Source organism: Aphelocoma coerulescens, chromosome 7 (assembly GCF_041296385.1).
Source record: "Aphelocoma coerulescens isolate FSJ_1873_10779 chromosome 7, UR_Acoe_1.0, whole genome shotgun sequence".
In the NCBI taxonomy this organism is placed as follows: domain Eukaryota; kingdom Metazoa; phylum Chordata; class Aves; order Passeriformes; family Corvidae; genus Aphelocoma; species Aphelocoma coerulescens.
Window position 1 is genome coordinate 13516822 of NC_091021.1, and position 24145 is coordinate 13540966.

The 24145-nt window shown below is 48.3% G+C and overlaps 1 protein-coding gene across 6 annotated transcripts in view; it reads right to left on the minus strand.

Annotated features, from left to right (window-relative positions):
- Window positions 1-24145, minus strand: part of NRP2 (neuropilin 2) — an 89658-nt gene that overhangs the window by 10545 nt on the left and 54968 nt on the right. For 4 of the 6 annotated variants that reach the window (XM_069022263.1, XM_069022262.1, XM_069022261.1 and 1 more), the window contains exons 13-15: window positions 15039-15301; window positions 12857-12953; window positions 10405-10425 (exon numbers count right to left, since the gene is read on the minus strand). In XM_069022263.1, coding sequence (XP_068878364.1) covers window positions 10405-10425; window positions 12857-12953; window positions 15039-15301 — 381 coding nt within the window. Of the gene's footprint in view, window positions 1-1487; window positions 4378-10383; window positions 10426-12856; window positions 12954-15038; window positions 15302-24145 lie in introns of those variants that run through there. The other 2 variants (XM_069022265.1, XM_069022264.1) reach the window with 2 other exon arrangements.

The following is a 24145-nucleotide window of genomic DNA, read 5'->3' on the forward strand; positions in this document are numbered from 1 at the left end:
CACACCACATACCACCAGGGAGCCACTCCCAAAGCCTCCCCGTGACACACAAGACACATCAGGCTTCCACCCCTAACGCTGCTCCCTGAAAAATAGAGCCCCTACTGCTCCCCAAAAAAGTTTTCCTCTTTTTTTTTTTTTAAGTAGACACTTAAATGCCTGAAGTTACTGACAGAAGAGTTTGCAACAAAATCACACTAAGCTGTATTTATTTCCTTAAACAAAGCCTGCTAATTTTAGCTGCTTTCTGCCCTAGGATGTGCTGCAGCCTGAGCAGCTCCCAACTCTCCGGCCAATCTGTCTGTGGCACACGTACGGAATAATTAATCCTGAACGATTCCTCCCTTTTCGTCTGTTTACTTAACAGAATTTTTTTCTTCCTTGTTGGGAAGCCATCAGTCAGTCTCTCCCTCCCTGTTTTTCACATGTGCATATTTGTTTTGAATTTTGCTTGAACAGTCGCTGAAGTGTACAAAATGCAAATTACAAGTGTAATTTGCTTTGCTGTACAATTAGAGAAAAGGAAAAAACCCTCTCCCAAAAAAGCAGCATGGGTCCTCAGCTTTGCTTGTGTTTGAATAGCCAATGTGAGGGATCACATTTGAATTATTTTTTTGTTGATGGCCTGAATTCCTAAGTAAAGTCAGGAAGTTTCATTGCAAAGCTGAGCTTTATGCCAGGGTAAAGAATATGAGAGAAGGAAAATAAATGAAGGAGGGAAGGAAAAACCTCTCAAACTGGCAGCAAAATATATTTCACATGAAATGTGATGCTGCTGACTCTGCCGAAGGGGTGAAGGTGCTCTAGGGAAGATGGGAAGCAGAACTGCTGCAGCAGAGGTCCCTGTAACAAGTTGGGAGGACTCAGGTGGAAGGAAAGCAGGGGACATACACCCTTCCAAACACTCAGTGCTGTGGCACCCGGGCCGCTACCATGTGGGTCTCCTGCACAGTCTGACACACAGAGACAAGGATTGCACAGAAGGGGAAAGCCTTGCTGTTTTCATTATTAATTTTGGTAATGGCTTACCCATTTTTTGCTGTGCTCAGGGGCAGAGCATGTGGCTCAGCTGAGCTGGCAGCAGAGCCAGCCCCAGGGGCCCCGGAAAGTCGGATGTCCTGTCTCCAGGGGCCCCAGCTGGAGAAATTCTGCATAATCACACTGAGCAATTTAGCACTTAGGCAACGCTAGTGAAATCCCCAAACAATCCCAAGAGTCAGTCCAGCCTCCCAAAACTCCCACTAAGGACTGGTACAAATGCAATGGATCTAAAAGCTGCTATTAATGGCCCGATCCTGAGTGCACTGAGGCAGGATGCACACAGCAGCTGTGCTGCTGGGAGCTGGGTCTGCACACAGCAGAAACTGGAGCTTCACTTGGCTAAAAGGAATAGCCCTGATGCTCCAAAGAGTTTTGAAACTCTGCTTTGCTTCAACCAACACCATTCACATTAGCAAAGAAAGAAGAAGAAAGAAAAACCCCAGATATTTGTATAAAAATATCATCATTTTATTACATTCCACACAATACATCTTCAAAGAATTTCAAATTTCCACAAGATATTTTTCACACACAGGCAACTGGGCAACGCTGGGGATGTCAGGGCTCAAGGAGCAGGGGAGAACTGGGAGTAAAAATCTCGAAGTGACCTTCTGTTTTGTCTTTGGTGATTTTGGTTTGAAAGACACGGTGCCACATTCTCCTCTCTGACACACCAATGCACACTTGCTAAGTCTATGGGGGTGAACCTGGTCAAAGTGAGATCGTCTGAACTAGGGAGACTGAACAGACTTTGGAAACGTGACAGTATCATCTGCTGACATGGCTTGGGCTGACCTGAAAATGCAGTGAGCGCATGCCAGTATTTCACATCTGTTTTAATTTGCAGCTGACTTAGGGGGATGGGATTCCACATCTCAAACCAGATGCACTGCAACACCAGTGCTGTGTGATGAGGAGGCTCACGGTGAAAGCACCCTGGCCCTGGAAGCCCCCTCCAGGGACCTTTCAATGGCACTGCCTTCTGGGTGGCAGGAGCTCCCCATGTCCATTCTGGCCCTATGGGACAGGCATGCCCCTGCTGCTCTCAAAAACCTTGTGGGAGCCAGGCTCGGGTGCAGTGGTGCCCCAAGCAGCCACCACGCCTAATGTGCTCACCATGGCACATCACCCTGGGCTTTTCTGCACTCCCTGCTTGTTTTAGACGCTGCTGCAGCTGAGAGGATCCCACTGAAATCTGCTGTGAAAACAGCATGGGGAGCTGAAACTGGCTGCATGAATTAAGGCAAGGAGGGGGATAGAGTGACACCCCCATTGACAGACATCCCCTGGAGATAGGGCTGTGCTGCAAGAGGGGCCAATACCACTTCAGCACAGTTTGTATTTCTACTTTTTTCCCAGACCAAAAGGCAGCTCAAGACTGCAGAGAAGTTAACAGAGCTGCTCATCTTGATTCATTTTATGCAATATTAATGGACAAAGGAGGGGTGGGCACTAGCAAGTTTAGAAGGGGGGAGGGAATCTGATCACTCATCACAGATGGACACAAACAAGATGGAGAACCTTGCTCACTGGAGGTACTTTTTTTGCCTGCAAACAGATTAGGGTTAACAATTCAAACCACTTTTGCATGTCATCATTCAGTAATTTAAATAAGGCATTTCCACTACAATAGGCTGGGCCATTCAACAGTCGGAGGCGTGTGGAGGCTCCTCCTCGCCTCCCCAGTTAAAGCAGCAGCAATAGCTGGGGCCCCCAGGTGCCCTGGCTGGGCTTGGCTTGCTAGATGTTACTGGCGCTCTAAGAAGCAGAACATTAGCAAACGCAAAACTGACATTCTAGAAAGTCAATGGGCAATTTTTATGATTCAGCAGCTATGGATTGGGCAGAAGAAAAAAAACCAAACCCAGAAAGGGGAACTATACTTGTCCCTTGAACATTTCTAGCAGAAAGACAAGGAGGAGCCCTCTCCCTGTTCCCCGTGTAAAAGCAAAACCATCAGCACCCAGAGCGAGGATACTTATTAAATAAATAAACCTTCAATTCTCAAGAAACTACAGTATTTAGCATCCACTAAGACCTGCTGAAGTCTACGTGTTACCCTAAGGCTGGCTTTAACAGATACAAACAAAACATTCATTATGAGCTTCTCTGATATAAGGCAACTTTAAATAGATTCACTTGCAGGTGGGGGAAGAGGAAGGCTTCCCCTCCCTCTTCCAAACAATGGCTGTGTTATCTAATGTTGGCTGCAGAAAGAATAAAATGGAGAGATCTTACTTTTTGAATGTCTATGGACCTCTCTGGATTCTTCTAGCCATCTGAGGTGGACATTCCTACTGTCCAGCCTGGCCTCTTCTCAATTTGCACCCAAGACATTAACACTATCAAACAAGAAACCCAGCCAAAGCTAGATAAGGCAACAAAAAAGCATTGCTCTCTTCCCCAAGTAAACAAATCAGGGTATTAACCATAAACACATCCCAGACCTTCCGGAGAGGAGGTGGGAAGGGGGGAAAATTAACAACAAAAACAAAAATAAAACCATTCCCTGTGCAAGTAGAAGCAATAACAAGCAAATTAAAAAGGGGCTGTTTCTAAATATACATTCAGTCAGTCAGACACACACACTCCCATGCACACTCACACACGCAGATTTAGCACACATGCGCACGGGTCTCACACACAAGCTTCCAGGCTCACCATCAGGTTCCCTTGCAGGTTGCCTACTGGGACGAGAAAAAAACCCAAAGAAGCCGACCAACAAAAAAAAATACTCCCCAAACAAACACAACAAAACAAAATAAACCCCACCCAACACCCCAAGTATCCTTGAAAAGTAATAGAAAGGGAGCGTTCACTTCTGAAGTGAAGGGGCGGTGTGTCTCTTCTGGCAATCCAAGATGCAGCATTAGTTTAGAGTTTGTAAAAGATTCGGGGAGGGCTGGGGAATGGAGAAGGGATGGAGATATCTAAGAGTTCACACGTATGCTAGGTAAGGAAAAAAGTGCAAAACTGAGGCAACGTATTTGAAGTCTTAGTTTCTGTCTGTCTGTCTGTTTTGTGTTTTGTTTGCTTTCTCGTTCCTGTTCGGCTCTCAGCAGCGCAAGCTGGGGTCTTGCTCTAGTTTTATGGTTAGGGTGGGCTCCACGGCCACAGGGGCCCCGTTGGCATAGTGGGAGGTTTTGTAGGTGATGGAGTGATCACTCTTCTTGGCCGCATAGCGGAACCGGTGGTAGTGGAGCACAAGGGCCAGCGCGACGGAGACCAGCACCACAACAGCACCTCCGGCGGCAATAACGTAATACCAGTAGGCTGGGATGGGCTGCACTGACACCGTGTCCACTGTGGGCTCGGTCCCTGGCAGGAGGGTTGCCCCTGGGGAGGAGACACAGAACAGGGTTGCTAGGTGGGAGGCATGCAGACGCACAAAAAGAAACACACATGCTTTCAAGAGTACAGCACGGAGCAAAACAAGGACCCACAGCCGCCTCCAGATACAGGGCGTGCTCCTAGGGGAGGGCACAGCCTGGCATTTGCTGAGCCCGCACATTCAAGGGCCTTTCTCTTCCCTTTTAATTAATCAGGCTGCCTGGATCACAGTACAAATTCCATATGCACTATTATTACTATTATTTCTGGCATCAGCAAATGTTTTTTTTCCTTCTTTATTTTGGCCATCTCCAGATCAGCCACCTGCTTTTGTCTCCACATGGCAGATGTTGTCAAGCACTGACAAAACACATCATGTTCCTAATTGGAAGAAAAGCATAATCTCAGATGGCTGAGGAAGTTACCACAGGAGACTGGGAAAGACATTACAGGCAGAAGCATTTGTCATTTTTACTGAAAAGACAGAGAAGAAGTTCTCTGTCTGAAAGTGCTCGGCACACAGGTCTAGCTAGTCTCAGTAGGTGCCCCATTCACAGACCTACACATTCACAGACCTACAAGGATTTCCTTACTATTTTTTAAAGCGAGAAGGGATGGTTATAATTATTTACAGGGCATGGGCTGCAAAATTCAACCCAGTATTCAGATAAGAAGCTCATGCTCTCTGCAGCTTAAGCAAGCCAGAACTATGAATTCATGCTGAAAAAGCAATACACCTTGGGAGGGCTGGAAAAGCACCTGCCTCCCTTGAACTCAGGGGCAGGCATTGCCCAGACTCAGCCCAGCGATGGTCAGCCCTTCCTACTCTTGCAGCTGTGGCGTGCTGCCGGGCACGGCTGCTGGGCCAGGTCATGCTGGGACAGCCCTGCACACATCTGTGGATCAGGCAGGGCCCACAGAGCCTGGGCACACTCGCGCCTCCGGCAGCGCTGGGGTCTGCGCACGCCCACGGCGGGGCCGCTCTGCGCTGCTGCTCCTGCACACGCTGCTCTCACCTCCCCAGCAACACTCGTGGGGGCGAGCTGTAAATAACTAGGGAGGGATGTATTTTTGCACCACATTTATTTACTGGTTACTTCAAGGGGGCTGGAGTCCCCAGGGAAACTCTCTGGAGGGTTTGCTCTGCTGCTGGACACATCAACACCCCTACTGTGCTCACCCTCTGCTCCTGCCTCTGGCTGACTAGTGGGGGGCAGAACTTTGGGGGCTCCTGGGTTTGGTGTCAGCACATTGTTGAGCTCTGTGCTAACCAAACTCCAGCTTGGTTTCCCGAGCAGACTTGGAGGATGCCAAGGGGAAAACACAAAACAGCGCAGGATGCGCTCAGCTTTGCCAGCAGCAAGGGCATATTGCAGTACAGCCTCTCCCCTCCAAACACTGCCTAACAGCAGAGTCACTGGCTGGAAATTTGGGATAGCGAGGGCTTTGCTGCTAGTGGCACAGGAGATGAGGGAAAATGATGGTTCCTCTGCCACTCACAAGGCTTTTTGCCCCTCCCCATTCCCCAAAACCTGGGCACAGGGACTAAAACCAAGAATGAACACTACACCCAGATGCATAGCTACAACAAAAAAACACCTCAAAAGCTAGAAAAAACCCCACACAAGCAAGACAAATCCTGCTTTTACAGAGCAGGAGGCTGGGAACCACCCACGTATTTGTCATTGTAGGCAAGAAATTCGGATGCCTCAGGAGAAGTCTAACTGCCAGATATGCCACTCTCAACCTGTCTCACCCCAGCTGCCCCTCGCTGTCAGGAGTGGGGTGGCCCTGTCCCTCCTGGCCCCCAACGGTGCTTGCAGAAGGGGGATACAGGCTGGGCTGTGTCTTGAGGATGGCAAAGGTAAGAAGCAGGCAGCCCTCTGACCCCCTTCCCTACCTCCACTGGCCATGCTGGTGTGGGGGAATGAAAGCAGCACATTTCTGTCCCTCCCCGAGCAGCTGCTGCCCCTCACCCGTCTGCATGGGGGGTGGCAGTGTGGCACATCCCATGGGGGCTGCCGCCAGCTCCCTGTGAGGCTGAGCATGTTCAGTGCTGCCCTGAGCCTCACTGATAACCCCCCACTGTCTCCCTCCACAGATCCAGCTGGCTGAGCTGGCCCAGACCCGAACGTGACCCACCACCATCCCCAATGGATCAGCAACACCTTTCCTGTGCCTGACAGCACAGGGGTGCAGGGCTGACCCCCAGGGAGATTGTGGGGCTGCTCACTGTGTAGAGGCCACTTGTGTTTACACTTGGTGACAGTCTCTGCTTACATAACACCTTGTTCCAGTGAGAGATTTACAGACAAACAGCCTCTCACACCACTGATGTGCACCAGGTCCCATGGTGGAAACTGGGATGGGGAGAGGGGCAGGTGTCAGGGTGACAACAGCTCCTGAGTCTCAAGAAAGCAGGAGGAAGGTTTCCTCCTGATGGCTGTACATTGCCCAGTGGAAGGCTGAGGGTAGAAAGGGTGGGTCTGGCCAGAGAGGAGCACATGCCATAGTGCCCAGCCTGCAACCCTTGCTCCTTCCCCATGCATCTTTGCCCTCTGCCTGCCTGGGGATGGAGGGAAGCAGTATGATGTACTGCAGATGATCCTGCTTGTGGGAAGGATCTCTGGGGGAACTCAAGCTGGCTGCAGCTTCAGGACAGCCCCTGCTTGGCCCTGACCCACTCCAGATGTCCTAGCCAGGGCTGCAAGCATGAGGGGTGGTGCAGAGCCCTTCCTCAACCCCCGTTTCCGCACCGCCTGGCCCTGCCGAGGAGATAGCAAAAGTCTGGAGAGTTGATTTAGCAACTGAAGTCATTAAGGAATCACAGTCAGTTGTCTCTAAGCCCTAACGAAGCCAATTCCCAACATTAATGATTGTTCTTCCTTACACTGCCAGCCACTAAATATAGCTGCCCATCCACTCAGCACACAGAGCTGATGTTATCTGCTCTGTTTTTACTGGCTCTGCTTCTCTCTGGAAGTTTTCTGTTATATTGGTGGAAAAGTTCACTGCTCAGGGAGATGGAAAAAAAAATCCATCTTCTTAATAATTTTTCCACTCCCCTTTGCCTTCCACCACACACACACTTGCCCTTCCTCATTTATTCACTAGTGCTCTCGTCTTAATAAAGAACTGCCTCCTGCTGTTGCTGTCAAGTTTGTGGCTGCTGTGTTTATGTCACAGCTTGGAACACCAGTCAGTGGAAACCTGATTTAATCCCTACAGGGTGGATATTTTATGTGGTTGTGCTGCTGGTGCTCATACCTCCAACCTGGCCAGGTACTGCCCCATTCTCTTTTCAATAGGGAACACTCTATAGGGACTAGTTTTGGAGTTTTGCAGTGAGAATCAAAACCCAAAGAAGGAAAAGCAATAGTGATCTGGGAAAAGAAAAGGAGAAAATCCTTTCCAGAAAGCTGCCTAGAGGCCTGCCTGCCTTGCTCTGCCACTGCCATGTCACAGCTCATATTCCTTTCCGAAATTACTGACATTAACTGCTGTGGACAAGCAACACAGCTGGACTTTTCATAGATGACACAGATGAAAGCAAGTATTACACTCATCTAATCTGAATGCCACAAAACCAGTTTCAGTCTCAGCCCCATAACTGCTACTTGTTATTTCTTCAGGGAGGTATCTCTATCTTGATTTCAGGATACCCACAGGGAGAGAATCCACCAGTCCCAAAGGCAAATTCTCCCCATGATTTTTCTCCACATTCTTTGGAATATATCTCTTATTTTCAGCCTGGTATTTATCTAATTCCTTGCTTCCAGACACTTGTTATACCCTTTCTTTAAGGGTGGAATACTCAAATGCAGTACAGTTTAAGCACACTTTACTGGTCCTGTAAGATCCCGACCCACTAGGTGAAACATATTCCACCTACACAATTCTCTTATTATTTGCCTTGTGATCCTGGAGCCTGTAACGTGCTTATTTTCAGCTTTGCTCCCAAGTCAGGAGAAAAAAGGATTTGCTATTATTTTTAATGGCATCTGACTTTTTCAGCTCATCATGTAATTGCAGGAGTGGGGGCTGTAGAATGTCTCAGTAATTCCTGCACAGTTTTTTCTCTCCAGTTCCATTTTTTCCTCCAGCCAGGGACTTCTTCCCCTCACTTTACTCTGTCCTTCTGTTGGGCATCTCTGTCTCTTCCTCATTTTAATTATTATCATGTAATTGCCTCCAGTGTCCATCTTCGCTTCTTCATCTTTTCCCTCTGCACTTTGCTGTTTCCCAGGTCACTCCATCCTTCTGTGCCATCTATTCCTCCCTGTCATCCAGGGAAACCTTTTCAACCTTTTGCTGCAATTGCTCCCCTGTTATGACCAATGCTAGGATGTCCTTGAGGGAGTCAGGAATGGGCAGGAGCCACTGGAACAAGCTGGCAAGTTCCAGTGTGAAGGGGAGGTGTGCTGGTAATGGCATCTGCCTGTGGTGCTCAGGGACTTCACTGTTGCTCCCCAGCCAGTGTGCCCTGGGGAATACGATGGGGAAGTGGAGGCACTCGGGCAGTGGGGCAGGGGGTGAAGGGGAAGACAAGCAATACGAATTAGCAGGACTTTAGGACAGACCTTAGAATGGAACGTGAGGACCCAGAGAGAGGTTCAAACTGTTACAAGTCCCAAAGGACAAGGACAGTGCTTGCAAAATAGATACCAGACCAGGCCTAGGAGAATGTAGAGCAAAGATGGAAGTCATGAAGGGTTGTGAGGCTTTAACTGTCAGCTGAGAATATTGCAGCAGCTTTGCAGTAACACCACAAGCCTGAACATCAGATAAATAAGCAGTTTATAAACAAGAAAACTAAATTCCTAGTTGTTACATTATGGGTATGACTGTAAAACACGGTGTTAGACCCTGCACTTGTCCCTCACGTTGGTAACACTCCACAGCCTGAATCCCTAGGGACAGAGCTGTGCTTGTGACTTCAGTCTTGGCATCTACTTTGCCTTTACTGCCACAGCTCCCAGTGCACGCACTCAGGAGAGACAGCTTTGCCCACATGGAAATGCAGCTGCTTCTAGGGTAGAGTCCAGCCATATCTTACAGTTCACCAGCACAGGAGGGGATGTGAAAGAGTACAGACATCATGTCCCAGTGAAAGCAAAGGGCATGTTGATTGAATTGACAAAACAACTTTCAAAATTAAGGGGAGCTCCAAGTTTGCTCTTCATCACAACACAACCCCCAGACACATTCCTGAAGAGGCAGGCAGGAAAAAAAATCCAAAATCAAAAAACAGGTAAACCCCTCAGACTAAACTGATGTCTGCAAAAGTAGATAGTTTTTCCCACCCCAGAGCAAGACAAACAGCATTCCCACTGAAGAGAGAGAGACAGTTTTTTGGAGTTCCTCACCTTTCCTTCTACCCTGCAGGTTTGATCAGAGAAATGTTGGTTTCAATTCTCCAGGCTAGTATTAAGCTGTTAAATGCACCATTTTCACCTTGTTTTCCTTTTATTGACTGTCATTTTCAGAGCTCCTCATGGCAGTTTGCTCTCTCACTTCTACCTCCCAGCTCCCTTCCCCTTCCAAGCAGGCTGGCCCCATGCTCCTTTGCCAGCAGCTGAACACCACCACTGCCAGAGCATACATGAACTAGAGAACCACCTTCCCTCACGATAATGTGAATTACTGCCACCAGATTTCACTTTGAATTGGCTACTCTTTTTTCCATTTAAGTCAGTTGAAAACTACTCTTTACTCCTCAGCCTTCCCATTTTGGGCTTAGCTGCTCTTCAGGAGCCAAGTGCTTCTCATGATGGCAGGTTTCCTAACGCTATTCAGTCCCAAGACAGGGGACTTGCCTGCTTGCCTGTTCCCTGTCACCTAGCAGAAGTCAGAGGATGCCATCTCCTGCTGCTGTGGTGGGGGAGGTTTAGTACACACTTGCCATTTCAGTGCTCAGAACATTTGCTGTTTGTACAGGCACACACATTGCTTTCCTTCGATGTAAAAGCCCATGCCAGCAGAACAAAACCACTGAGAGAAGTGCAGTTTTACCTGGAAAGTAGGAGTTCTCACCTGGGAAAGCTGTGATGGGTTCTGCAGAGGAAAAACAAAAGCTTGTATTAGAGAGGGGAGTATTACACAGCAAGCTCCCAGTTCATGTCCCCGTTGATGTGCCGTGGCCAAGCGAAGCAGGCGTGTGGCTGTGCCCCACAGGAGGCACTCGCTGGAAGCAGCACAGGGAGCCAGCCAGCCTCAGCCAGGACCGGGAGAAACCCGGCCCCAGCTGGGGACCAAGCACCCGCAAAAAGCTTCGACTCAAACACACTTCAGGGAAAAATATGTCTGAGGTTGAGGGTCATCTGGATTCAGCCTGGCTGGCCTGAGTCATCCAATGACAAAGCCTTACCTGGCCCAGTGATGAAACCCTGAAACCCCCTAAATCTCCAAAAGTGGTTTTGGTTTCTGGCTCAACTCTGGCACTGTTACTCACACGGGAACTGTGTTAATTCTGGGCAGTGATGCCCTGCTCCTCTCCATCTCACAGTGACAAGAAACAAAGGCAAGTGATATTTTTCCTTCTTTCAAGACACTTTGAAGAAGTAATCTATTACAAATTACTGGATCTGAAAAGCAATAATCGGTACTTACTACTGATTACTTTCTTGCAGAAGTAATAGACTTCTGATTATTTTTAGATTACTTCTGCATTATGCCTGTGAGTCACAGAAGCAGACTCTGGCTCTACTGAGTGCTATGAAATCATCACTCGGGTTCAAAATGCGAATGACACATTTGTCAAAGGAAAAAATTATTGTGACTTATTAGCATTCTTTCATGCTAAAAAGGAATCAGATTACTTCCAAGGATTATGTTTGAAAAAACAGTAGCCTGTGCTGTAGTCAGCTATTCTCATGGCTCTGAAAGAGAGAGAGCAGCATGGTATCTCTACCATTTCATTATTACTTCGGTGAAATTGGAAATGACCCCTAAGTTATGTTAAAGTTTGCAGTGGGAGCGCTTTGCTGGAAATGATCTGAAACAAACATTCCTTATGGGTTTTAAGATACACATTCAACTTCCTAGACTGGGTAAAATAATTTTGTGTAGAAGTTTGGTGTTATTTTATGGGCTGGAAATGCTTGAAACTTTGTAATTTATTAATGCTTTTGTTTTCGAAATATTAAGCTTTAAGTTCATGAGGCCCAAGATACAGTAACACTGGAGCTAGGTGAATGCTGAGCTCCAAAGGAGTTAGATAGGAAATACTATTAGTGTTAATCATCGTTCTTGCTTCTCTTTAATGCCATAGAAGGCAAGAGATTAAAACACCACTGTTAAGCCTTAAATACCGTGAATTTGACATCTGAAGTATTAGCTCCTTTGGCAGACAGGAGACCGGCAGAGTTCAAAGCATCAAAGAAACGGGGACTGATGGGGCTTAAGAGCATCTCTGGGGCAGTCCTAGTTCTCTGTTTTATTATCAGTGCTTGTTCCTGCACCATCTTCACCCTCACATGCCTGCATAGCGGGGGCAAGCAATGTAACCAACTCTTCCCAAGCACAGTTTACCCAGTGCTTCCTCCCCTGAGAAACACCCCTTGGAAGAGAGTGTTTGTCCTGCTTGGGCTAGGAAGCACTGGGATCCTCCCTTGATGGGCAAGAGAAGAGCAGATTCACTGAATGGGGCCTTTCAAAACCCAAAAGGGAGAGGCTCTTCTCTGCTTTTTCCATTGGCTTTAGGAGGGTCAGACACTTCCTAGTGAAACGTGCCTCTCCCAGGTCATGCAGAAGAGCAGGACCTCGCTGCTCTGGGCAGCTCTCAGCACAGATCCCACTAATTGAATACTGCTGGTCCTGTGCTCAACTGGGATACCTCTAAATCCACACCTGAGCTAGATGGCAATCAGAGCCATCAGTGTGACTGCATGGATACGCCAGCTAGAGGAAAAGTGCAGGGCAATGGCTCCACCAGCAAACTGCTGAAACACTTTTTTTGCTCCATTTTTTTCCCCCAAATCCTCTCTGTCTGTACCTGGATTTTGGCCTGGTTTGGGAAATGGTGAATTCTAGGGCAAAAATTTCTTTTGTTACTCTGTTAACATTGCTGTAAAACCTTTTTGCTGGTTTTTTTTTTTTTTAGAGAAGACTCCTTTTGAACTCGTCGGCCCCTCTAAGTGTGTAATACTGACTGACAGCTGGCTTCTTTTGTCCAGCACTTTCCTTTTAAATTTGGTGTATGTCCTTATCGCATAGAATAGTCCTCAGTAACCCTCAGCTGCTCTTTCAGCTTTGTGTGGCAGAGACATGTGCTTCCTTCCCTTCACGCCAGCACAGGCAGAGCCCCCGTGCCCCAGAAGCTGAGTTGCCGTCATTTCTTTCATGGGCAAGGAAAGTCCCAGCTGAGATCCAGAAACTCCTGGTAACTCAGCTGGGGGAGAGGTGTCCCACTGACAGCTTGCAAGCCAAGGCTCTCCAGCCTGAGCTGCCCCTCCCTCCCTGCCCCACGGCGGGATGCAGCACGTACCCATGCAGTTCTCCAGCGGGATGTCGGTGCCTAGCCGGATGTCATCCAGGGCCAGCTCTCCTGAGTGGCCATTGCGGATAAATCCCTCAAACACAATCTGTGGGAAATTGGAACAGAAATGTCAGTGCTAAGCTAGGAAGCAGAGAGTGGTTCTGCTCCCAAGGGAAAGGGTAGGAAGTTGCTCCTGGCTTTCCCTGCAGACCTGTGGCTCACCTGAGACTAGTCCTGCTTCCTTGCCCTGCCTCTGCCACCCCTTTCCCAGGGAAAGCTGCTGGGACAGGTTAAACAGAAAGATTTTTGCCTGCCCTGGCAGCACTTGGCTTGCAATTTGTTCAATTAAATGCCTCTCATAAGGAATAAAGACTCAGTGAATGCGCCCTAGCCCCTGCACAAATGGTGCAAGTGGCATAACTCTGAGTTACTGCAGCAGCAGCTTTGGCCCATGGTATTAATTGAGCTATGATGAGAAAAAGGAAGGGAAGGACACAAAATGCACAGCTACATTAACTGTAAAGTGCTGTTCCCATCAACATTACATAAGAAGTATTGAAATGTCAGGAGAAGGGTCAGCTTATTCCTACTTAATCACAAGCAAAATATATTTACAAAACTAAGTAGAGTCGTTAGCTCTAAGAACTGGTGAGTGGAGACACTTGCAATATTTACATAATGACGCCATTGTTCAGCTAATGCTGGTATATTCACGTTTAGCAAAGTAGTCAGCCAGTACCCATCATTCTTATCTGTAGGCATATTGTGTTTTCTGGTATTTTATTAAAAAGCCAAACCAGTATGAGCAAACTAGTCAGGGAGCTCCAGTGCAAAGCTTTTGCTTTATATCCCCCTGCCTACTCTCAAGGCATTGGAATAAGCTGCCAAGGGAAGTGGTGGAATCACCATCCCTGGAAGTGTTCAAAAGGCATGTGGACGTGGTGCTTGTGAATATGGTTTAGTGCTGCACATGATGATGCTGGGTTAATGATGGGACTTGATGATCCTGGTGATCTTTTCCAACCCTAGTTATACTAGGATTCTAAGGGTCCAAATAATTTCCTAGGGCTATGTACTTCACAACCCCCCTCTCCCCGTATTAGGTGCCCCCTTTCTTCTAGGGTGCCTGGGATCCATGCCTGCCTGCAGAGAAACCTCTCTGAAGGGCTGGGCATCTGACTGCACAGGCAATGGAATATCTGGGCTGTGGGTCCCAAGCTCAGGCCCTCAACCTGTGTGGGAGGCAGCAGTTTGGAGGGGTCAGTGGCCTGACAGCAGGGTCATGGTCAGGGCTGGGAGCTGGCTGGAGCAAGGGTCCCCACCAGCACCATGAAAGTGCTGCCTCAAGCCTGCAAGTGCATGTTTCCTTCTGCACTGGAGGGTGCTGGATGCTGTGCTGACGCTCATTAACAAGTGACAACAGTAGCTCTGTCTCCCTGGCAAACGGCACGCTGCCCAGAAGGGCTCACCATGCCAAACACACTCCTGGAAGCAGCAGCCTCTTGACGGGGTCCTGGTACAGCTGTGCCAGAGGGGCTCAGGTGGCTGTGGCAAGACAGCACAGTTCTCTTCCTCCCTTCAGCTCATCCCTTCTCTTCCACTGATCTCCTGATGGTGGGACAGGGCCTTGATCCCACAGCATTACACCCAGCCCTCTGACCTAGGCTAAGGTATCAGAGAAGAGGATTCACGAACGAGCCCGCATTCCCTCTTCCTTCTCCTATGTTAACACTTGCAGCTGAGGCTGGAGGATGGCTGTTTGCTGCCTACCCTTAAAAGCTGGCTGTGCTCCTTTCCCAGCTTCCCACTTCTCCTGGCTGCTGGGTTTGCTCCCTGGAGCTGCACATCTGGTCAGACTATCTGACGACCTTCAGTTGTAGGGGAAAAAATGCACAAAACAAAATGAAAAAAAAAAAGGAGAAAAAAAGAAAAAGGGAGAATGGGAGAATATTTGCAAAATGGGAGATCTAAGGAATATGAAAGGCAACAGGCTGAACAAAGGCCCAAGTCTGTGCAAAAGACAGGCACTCTCAGAATAACAAACAGTGTAGCTTAGTTACTATGGTAACTTGAGAAACACAATGAAAACAGCCACATTCCCTAATGATGAATGGGCCCAGGCTCTGAAACACTGAAATCAAGATGCTGGAGAAGTCTGCCTGGTCCAGCACACCTTCTGCAAGCATCTTACCCGGTACTCTGTGTCGTAGCTTGGCAAAATGATGCGGCCTTCCCTCCACTCCTCCCCTTGGTCCTCCGTGATGACCCACAGTGCCTTGTGCTCCTGGCTGGCTTCCCGCCAGACCCGCAGCATCACCCCATTGCTGCCCCATGCCTGGTAGTGGAAAACCATGCAGACAGCACTCTGGGGCAGGTAGATGGTGGGGCTGATGAGCCGGGCTCGCTGGCCTTCCCGCCTTCCACTGCTTTGCAGTTGCAGGTAATTCTTGACATCTGTTCAGAGAGGAAAACACCATTCTATTATTTTTCTGCAGTCGCTGGCAACAAGTGTCTCACCTCCTGGCAAGTGGCTTTGGCAGTGCTGCATGGCAGTGCAGGTCCATGTCTGCAAAAGTGGGGTCTCACACTGGCACCCTTTGTGTGCTCATCCAGCTGTGCCACTGCTGCCCCCTGTGCAGCCAGGCAGGGCATCAAGTTGCACACTTCCCTCACCAGCTACCACCCTCTCCCTTGGTAGGAGACCAACAGCAGAAAGTGGTTAAGAAAAAGACTGACATAATTAGAAGAAGTTAAAAAGCTGGAGCAAGTTATTGTCAGAGGAAGTGATACCACGATAATTGCATTGGCAGGGGGTATGTGTGTTTATTCTACTGGGAGCTTCCTCAGTGAACAAGCCTGAGGTGGATTTTTCTAAATGCCAGTGCTGAAAACTCGTTTTGAGGCTATACATAACAAAATGAAACTCTGGCTCTCAGTTTTTCTGTAATGCAGCAAAACAGTCTCTAAAGCACAGCACAGAGGAAGGACATGGACCCAATGAGTGAATCATGCATAGGTGACAACTGGATGGTTGCAAACTTGAAGGTAGCTGAAATACATACAACAGAGTATTCACTTGCTCTAATATTACATTTAAATTGTGCCACACTTTTTGTCAGTCCTCAGGGAGGAGAGATTTGATACATTTGATATCCCAGGAGAAGTTCAAGGCTGAGGCTGGAACAGGAGATATTTGATCTGAATACCAATAGCAGCAAAAGCCCATGGATACAAATCCCCAGGCACACCTGACTTTATCTGGAATCAGTGGTTTCCAGCCCTCTCTGATGAAAAGCTTCCTCAAGGAGTTTCTCATTTGCAGCTTAGATTTCTGAAGTCCCTTAGCACGGACTGAAAGACAGGCGTGTAGCTGAAGTGATCCTTACCTGCCCCCCATGGTGACCAATGTCAGGACAGAGTTCCTTGGGTTGCTCCAGCTGCAGAGCTGCCGTGCAAGGTGACCCAGACAGGCCAACTACAGATATTGCTGGGTTTTGCATTTTGCTCAACAGAGGGATGCACACACTTGCTCTTGCTGCACAGTGGGCAAGTGCCACTGGTGCTTCATGCCAGCATGTGCCAGCCCAGGCACGGGAGGGTTATCTCTGCCCCAGAACTACACTGAAGGGTTTGTCACTTCTTTCCCTCACATCTTAGCCTGTGGCACCTGGTGGGCCAAGCTCTGAGCAGCAGCTTGCCCCTGCCTGCCCTGCTCCTGCTGAGGCCTCAGTGCCCATAGCAATGGCAAGAACAGCGTCTGTACTCAGAATGTTTGCAAAGTGCGCTCAAAACACCTCCAGAACTTAAACCAGAGAGACCTGAACTTGGAATCCATGAACAACAGGTCCCACTGGAAAACAGCAGCTGACCTCACTGCTGCTCAGCAGTCAGGTGACATCACAGCCCTCGGGAGATCTATCAATGGCGCTGGCCCTGCTGCAAGATTGTCAGTGCCACAGAGCAGAAACCAACCACTGTGAGCTACACAGCTTTCTAAAATAAATTTAGGACAAGATAACAGGAATATTTGCCATCATCCTACTCCTAGCATGTATGATCAAAGTACTTCAAAAGCATATTCATTCCTATGAACTTCCACTGATTTTGCTGTGTGAAGGACAAATCTGTTCCCGACTGGCCACATAAAGAAAGAGCAACATTTTTAGCAATATTTTCCAACACCGATGAAATGTCCCTGGGCCACTTGGCACTTTATGCCAACAAACAGTAGCAGAAAAAAAAAGATGAAAGTGTGTTTGCCCACTCCTGCTTGAGTGAATCACTTGAAAAAGTACCATGCCGTTTTCTAATGGAGGAGTGTTCTTGTGATTTACCTCGGAGTGGTAGTAGTGGAGGAGGAGATGTGGGAGATAAACAAGTGGAGGAATTAAAAAAAGAACAAACTGTGCTCCATGCCTAAGGAGTGATAAGGCATAATAAGTCATCAAGGTCTCCTGAATTAAAATCCTCTTTTTGTAATTCACTACAAGCCTCTTCAAATAAAAAAGTAGCAACAAGAAAAGAACAGCAACAGCAAACAAGGGAGCAAATCAGACTGGAGTCACACACTTATCTCACAGCTGAAATGGTCTCACAGGCAAATCTTTAATAAAAGCACTAACCAGGCTCAAGAATGATCAAATCCAGATCCTCAAAGTTCAGGATCAGCCTTGGTGCCAGTATCTAAGCAGCCTGATTGAGCGCAGGGTTTTGAGCCATCCTTGGACCCAGCCAAAGCCCACAGCTGATCAGAGGGGACTATTCTAATTGCAGCTGGACACCTCCCATTATCCATACCCTGGGAGCTGGTGGTATCCACCATGGCTGCCTTGCCACTTCAGCAGAACAGTCTGTGTGCTTCTGAGTCACATCCCTCCTGCCAGGGTTGACACTGACCTTCTGTTTCTTCCCATTCCTATCAGATTGTGAAATCAAAGAAACTCCTAAACTGCAGCCAAAACTAATGCTCCCTTCAGCAACGCAGGATCTTTCAGAGCCTTGGGAACCTTCCATCTCCTGTGCTCCCTGCCCAATTCTTGCTGGAGCTGACAGAGTTCTCCAGGACCTGCTGTCAGTCCTAAGGGCTGCAAGGAGGCTCAGTGTTTGGGAGGTGAATCCAGTTGCTCCCCTATAAGTAGCAGTGGGTTTGGGCACCATGTGCTCTTGCTCCCAGTACCAGTACCAGTTTCTGGAGTGGAAAGCCAAGTGCAGGCAGGCATGAATTTCTCTGTCATTTGAAGGTGAAATGTCTGGATCACTCTAATGGCTAGTTGGACCTTTGGAAAAGCCCTACAAATTTGCTGAGACTGACTGAATAAGGGCACTGTGGAGCTAATTGTTGGAACAGCATGTGGAAGCCCGGTGGTTCCAGTAGTCACTCTGATACAGTAAATGGAAGCCTTTGGCACAGACAGCATCTGAAAGGCTGATTTCCCCTGTTAAAACACTTGAAGGGAGCTTTGCAACGATGAGCTGATCAATTCTTCCAGGATCAGAAATGCATTTTAATCTCTTTCCCAGAACTTTACTTCGCAGTCTCTATTCCAGCTAACACGACAGCTACATCCCCCACAGACCTGGCACTGGTAGTTCAAAGCACTGGCTCAAAAAAGGCAGGACAAACCCACTCAGGCATTTTACCTCTGTTTTGCAACTGATGGTATGGCATAAATCTCATGGAAGATATATGGGATCACCTGGATGTAAGGGAGCCGGTAATGTGAACATGGAACCACCCCAGCCAGACGGTGGCAGAGCCCCTCGTGTGTGCATGGCAGTGAGTCCTGGATAAATCACCAGCTGGGCTCTGCAAACCAACCATCTGGGCAACGCGGTTTCCTCTTGGCACACCTGTCCCCTCCTGCTAGGAAGCCATCTGAGAGGACATTAGGGGCAGTGGGGGATGAAGCCTCACAGTTTGGGTCAGGCTGCAAGCACAAGCCACAGCAGCCACCCCCTCTGCAAGGTCAGCCTGCCTATGCTTGGGTCCTGCACATCTCACCCCATCTCTCAAGAAAAGCACCTTCCCTCATGGATCTCAGCAGCACATCTGGAGGTGTTCCAGCAAAACATGTTGGGCAGCATGTACACAAGCAATTATTGCGATTTCAGATTCCCTCTGCATTTCCCCCTCATTGGATATTGTTGAGTTACAGCTGCTGCTCCTATGGAGGAACCACGTGAATTGCCTTCACTTCCATCCCTCCAAAGGTCGCTGCACTCTCCTTCATTGCCGAGCTTGATTCATGGTGTGCTTTAGTTGGCAGCACTGCAGCCCAGTGGCAGCCACCTCTGGTCTGTCAAGTCCCACAGGTGACCACATTACTCTGGGCACTGTTCTGCTGCCTACACAGCCCAAATGCCACCCCAGCCACACTGTGTCATGGCCAAGGGGGACATCCCAGTGAGGCATGATCCTGCTGTTCTTCTGGGGCATGTGAGGTGGAAGCTGCATCAGCTCTTGCCATTCCTGGGGAGCAGATCAGCTCAGATGCCCTCATGACTGCAGAGTGGTCTTGTAGCAAGGGAATGGCATCTGCATGAATATGCAGATTGAAATTGGATAGTTATAATATTTTTAATTTTTTTGACAAATCATGCAAATTCACCTCAAAAGGCTGCCATTGTAATTTCATGACAGGCCTCTCCTCAATGACAGACTTTCATTTAGGATGGGAAGTCAATCCTCCATAAAACTAATATTTATATTAACTAGATCACTGCATCTACTGGAAAATCCCCTCAATTTTGATTATGTGTGTTAATTAGCCTGCCAAGTCCTTGCCATTACAGTCTCTAAATCAGCCTGTCAAAAGGCATAAAATCCCACACTTACCCAGAACCAAGCTCTCTCCAGAGCCTTTCTAATGGACCTGCCATTACATCCTCTCAGTTAAGCCTCATGCCCTCAACAGCACCGAGCAACTGTGAGTCCTACTACCTCCTCCAGGGAGTGCAGGGAGGGCACAGTGTCCCTGACAAATAAAATACCAATTAGAGCCTGACATTTATGCTGAGTGAGCTGTCGGCCACCAAAACTTGTCCTTTGGCAGCGTGGCAGGCACCCTGCCTGCCCGTGTGTGAAAGGTGTGCACAGCCCCACCAGCCCAGTGTCTGTGCCTGCACAGGCTGCACGCTGCTGCTCGCACTCCCTTTCCCCTGTCCTGCTCTGTGACTCACTGCTGCGAAGCCATGGAGTGGTGCACACGCTAAGGTTTGAGAGACAGTGTCTTGCTTTGCAGAGAACATTCCAACCTGCTTTTTAAAGCGGGAATGTCACTGGTGTTTGGGTCCAAAAGTGACTGAGGCAAGCAGTGAGCTCCAGAGAAATGGTTTCTTCTCCTCTGTCTCAAGCCCAGCCCAAGTAAGTGGAGGCTTTGCTGGAACAGACCATGGCCATACCTCTTTCTCTCGTGAAAGACAATCTGGGCACATGGACAGCCAGAGCTTGGCCCTATCCTGCAGCCAGGGAACTCACACAGCCCTGCTGACACTCAGCAAATCAGGGTGCTGGGGTGTCCCAGCTCTGCCATGCTGTGGGCAGTCAAGGCACGAAGGACTTTTTAGCATTTGCTGTCCTCACTGTGCAAATGAGAGTCAGGAGAGACACGTACAGCTTTGCTGAGAGGCAATCTGCACCACACATGAGGGGAGCAAAAAGAGACAGAGATGGATATATGGTCTCCTTCCCACAGTGTGCAGCTGCTCACTCATTGCACAGAAGTGCTTGACTTTCATACCACCCCACATGTAAAACTCCTTCCTACTTCAAAGGACACAGGATTGACCCTTGAGGTCAAAGTGTGTCTCCAAGGTACAAGCCCTGAGACTCTCATGAGAGTAAGGGCAGACCCACTTCAGTCCAACCCTGCTCTGTTAACACCATGAAAACCTTTCTGCTGGTTTGGACACAGTAGAATCAAGGCCTTCAGGCAGCAGTTCTCATGGATTGCAGGAAAAATATAAAACTTTCCCTTTAAAGATCCCATGGGAAAAACACAGGAATGGTAAGGGGTCACCATCAGCTTAAAAACAGCTTAACATTTGTTTCTCTTAAAAAATAAGCTCTTATGAAACTTCAGAGCACTATAAACACTCCTCTGCTGAAAACACTTTGAAACAAATAAACCTTTGCCTGCAGTGCCCGCAACCCAAATGAGCAGCATTCCTGACCCTCAAAGCCAGCAAGGCTGTGGCCCACAAGAGAAGCTCTCAGTGGGTTTTTGCAGCCCAGCCCAAGAGCTGTGTGGTCAGGAGAGCTGCAAGGTTAAAAGTGCTTCCTTTTCTGTGTGCATGTACTGCTGCCAACATCCGAACAACACAGGGTTCACGATGCTGCCAGGGCTCTGACCCTGACACTGTGTTCACCCGAAGGAGAAGCAATGCATGGTAAAGCTGCAGATCCCACAGTGCTCTTCTAGAACCACAGGATATTTACTTAGGCACTGCAAGAAAAGGGAAGGGGGGGAAATGGGCAAAACATGGAGATTCCAGCTCTTCAGTACTGGCTTATTAGTGTAGAATCACTGACAGCAATACAATCACACTGACCAGCTAAGGATACAACCCAGGATCTTTAGAACCTTCAGGATCAAGAACCTAGCGAAACTCAGATGGTGAAAAGTTGAGGTGCCCAAGTTATCAACCTAGATTTATTTTCAGTCTTAAGACCTTTATCTTGGCACCAATGGCATGCTGCTATTGCATGCAGCAGGAGGGAAGATGAAATCTCATTGAAACCTGAACTTGTTGCTCCTTGAAGCTTGCTAGGTGCAGCTAAGGGGAATCTTTCTACAGATGGGAAGCATCTGAAAGTCCATAGAGGGAAAAATCCTGGCAATCTTTTGTGGGGCATGGAAAAGGGAGCCAGTGGTATTTTCCAGGCTTGCAAAGGGCAGGTAGCCGTTGGAACCATGCTGGGCTTCTGCTGAGCTGGGCAGTTTGGGCCCACTTTCACCAATGAGGTCCCCAGACATGTAATGGGAGCCTGTAGGAGAGGACGTGGAGTTAATCCATGGTGTGAAGAGCCCAAGGAACACAGGGCTAAAAAAAGAAATGCAGAGCTGCCTGAAAGAGTATCTTGGAAATAAAAATAGTGGAATGAGAGCAGTGGGTGTCTTGTCAGTCTTGAGAAGTTCTCAGTGCCAAAGACAAGGAGGAATTGCATGCAGCACATAAAATGAAATTGGGAGATATCTGAGGAATTCAGGCCTGTCTCTCAGCAGACTTTTCTAATCAAGTGCCTCACAGAGGATATTTCACCATGGTCATTTCTTTCTCCCTCTCTCTTATGCAGACTGAGCCAGGGCTCTTCCTTTCATTATTATTTTTTCCTTTTCAATATTAATTTTTGTTTTTCCATTTTCAAAAGAAGTAGAAACACATTCCACATAGCCCTTAGAGGCACAGCACACTTCCTTGCTACCGTGGAGCAACCATGGCCTCTAGCCTGGGCTAGCACCTTTAAATCAGACTCAGTTGGGCTCCAGCAGCCTTGAGTTCCCCTTAGCTTTTGCCCTGCCTCTAACCAAGCACAGCTGCTCTCCTTCACCCAACTGCTCACCCCACGGTGGGGAATTCATGAGCAAAGACCACCCTGAACAACAGCTTTTCATTCCTTGCTCCCTGGAGTCTGAGCATGAATTTTCTAAGTAGAAACAAAGTGCTGGAGGGAGCACCAGGGAAGGGCAGGGGAAGAATGGGGGAGTGTGAACCAAACAATGCTTTGATTCTGTCCCCACCAAGGAGCTGGCATTGCCTCTTTTTTATGTTTCTCCAGTTGCCTATAAAAGCTGTGTGGGGAGGAAAAAAGCAAATAGTTGCTTCCTTTTGTGTCCTGTCTTCCTAATTTCTAAGAGCAGGACCAAAGTGAGGCGTGGCAGTGACGCCTTTGTATTCTGACTCCTCTGCATCCCTGTGCTGTGGGGGCAAGTCAGTGGATGCCCACAGATGCCAGGATGGCCCACACCCTTGCCTGAGCCAGCTGGGAGGCAGATCCATGGCAGTGCCAATGCTGATCCCTCAGCATGTGCTGGTGTTTGCTGCTGGCTTCCCCCACTGCTATGGGTAAGTCACTTCAGTCCCCTGGAGCCACCATCTCCTCCTCTTCCCCTGCCCACACAGCAGACCATGGCTTGTGGGGCAGTGCTGGAGTGCCTGCCTGCACCCCATCAGTGCTTCAGTGCCTGACTCTGCCCAGCACCCTAAGGGAGAGCTCTTTACACTGGCACAAAAACAGACCACTGAACTCAGTAGGATGACATTCCCCAGCCCTAGCAATGAAACTGTGCAATCCATAACTGAGAAAAAGAAGGAAGAGCAGAAGAAGGGTAAAAACCAGGACTGTGTACTGAGCTGTCTGAGGCAGCACCAGTCTCTCCTGGGCTACAACAGGATCTTCTAAGAAGCTATGGCCAACTAATTGTAGGAAGACTCAGGGGAGAGGAAATGAAATGAAAAATTGAGTCTGAGTTATAAAAATAAGTAATTTTTATCCTACTTGCAGGAGACTTATATTAATTAAACATTATTACAGTGAATGAGATGGGGAGGGTTATTAAGTCTGGGGCTGGTGTAAGTGTTCTCTCCTGTTGCCTGAGGCTCCACTGAGCTCCAGATATTAATCTTCTAAAGCACTCAAATGCTGAAGAGATAAACACTTGAAATATGAAAATATTTTTTTCCATAGCAGACACTGTGTCCCTATGTCATGCCAAAGAATTTTTCAGATGTCCATATGGGCTGCACTTACAGCATTACCGTGTCTCTTAGAAAAAAGCTAAGCACCTCAGGAGATGAAGAGAGAAGTGATGTGTGCATTTGTGTGGGGGTGATTTGTGTGTGGAGATGTAGCAGATTCTCCTCTTCCCATATGTTTCTGGAATACATATTTTCCTCTTTAGCACTGCCTACCAGGTGTTGGCTGCATGGCTTTCCAACTGGCTGGCGGCACTGCCAATCTGGCCAGTGACTCTGCCAGGTGGCTAACAGGTTCGCCTGAATGTTTGCATTCCGAGACTCAACCTTACCGAGGGGAGGGTGAGGAGGAGCCCACATCATACACAGCTCCCTGGAATCACCAGGCATCAGGGCAGAGCCCAGGACAGGTAAGATCAGCCAGCTCGCCTGCAGGAGCCTTGACTTTCACAAGCAATGACTGAGAGTGAAGAGGTGCTACGGTGACAGTCTACTGCTATAAGGAAATTGGCAAATGTTCTTCATGCCAACCGTGCCACAAAGTCAATGAGGGATAAGGAAAGCACACTAGTCCTGGCGTGAGTTCCAAGATGTGAAGCTGAA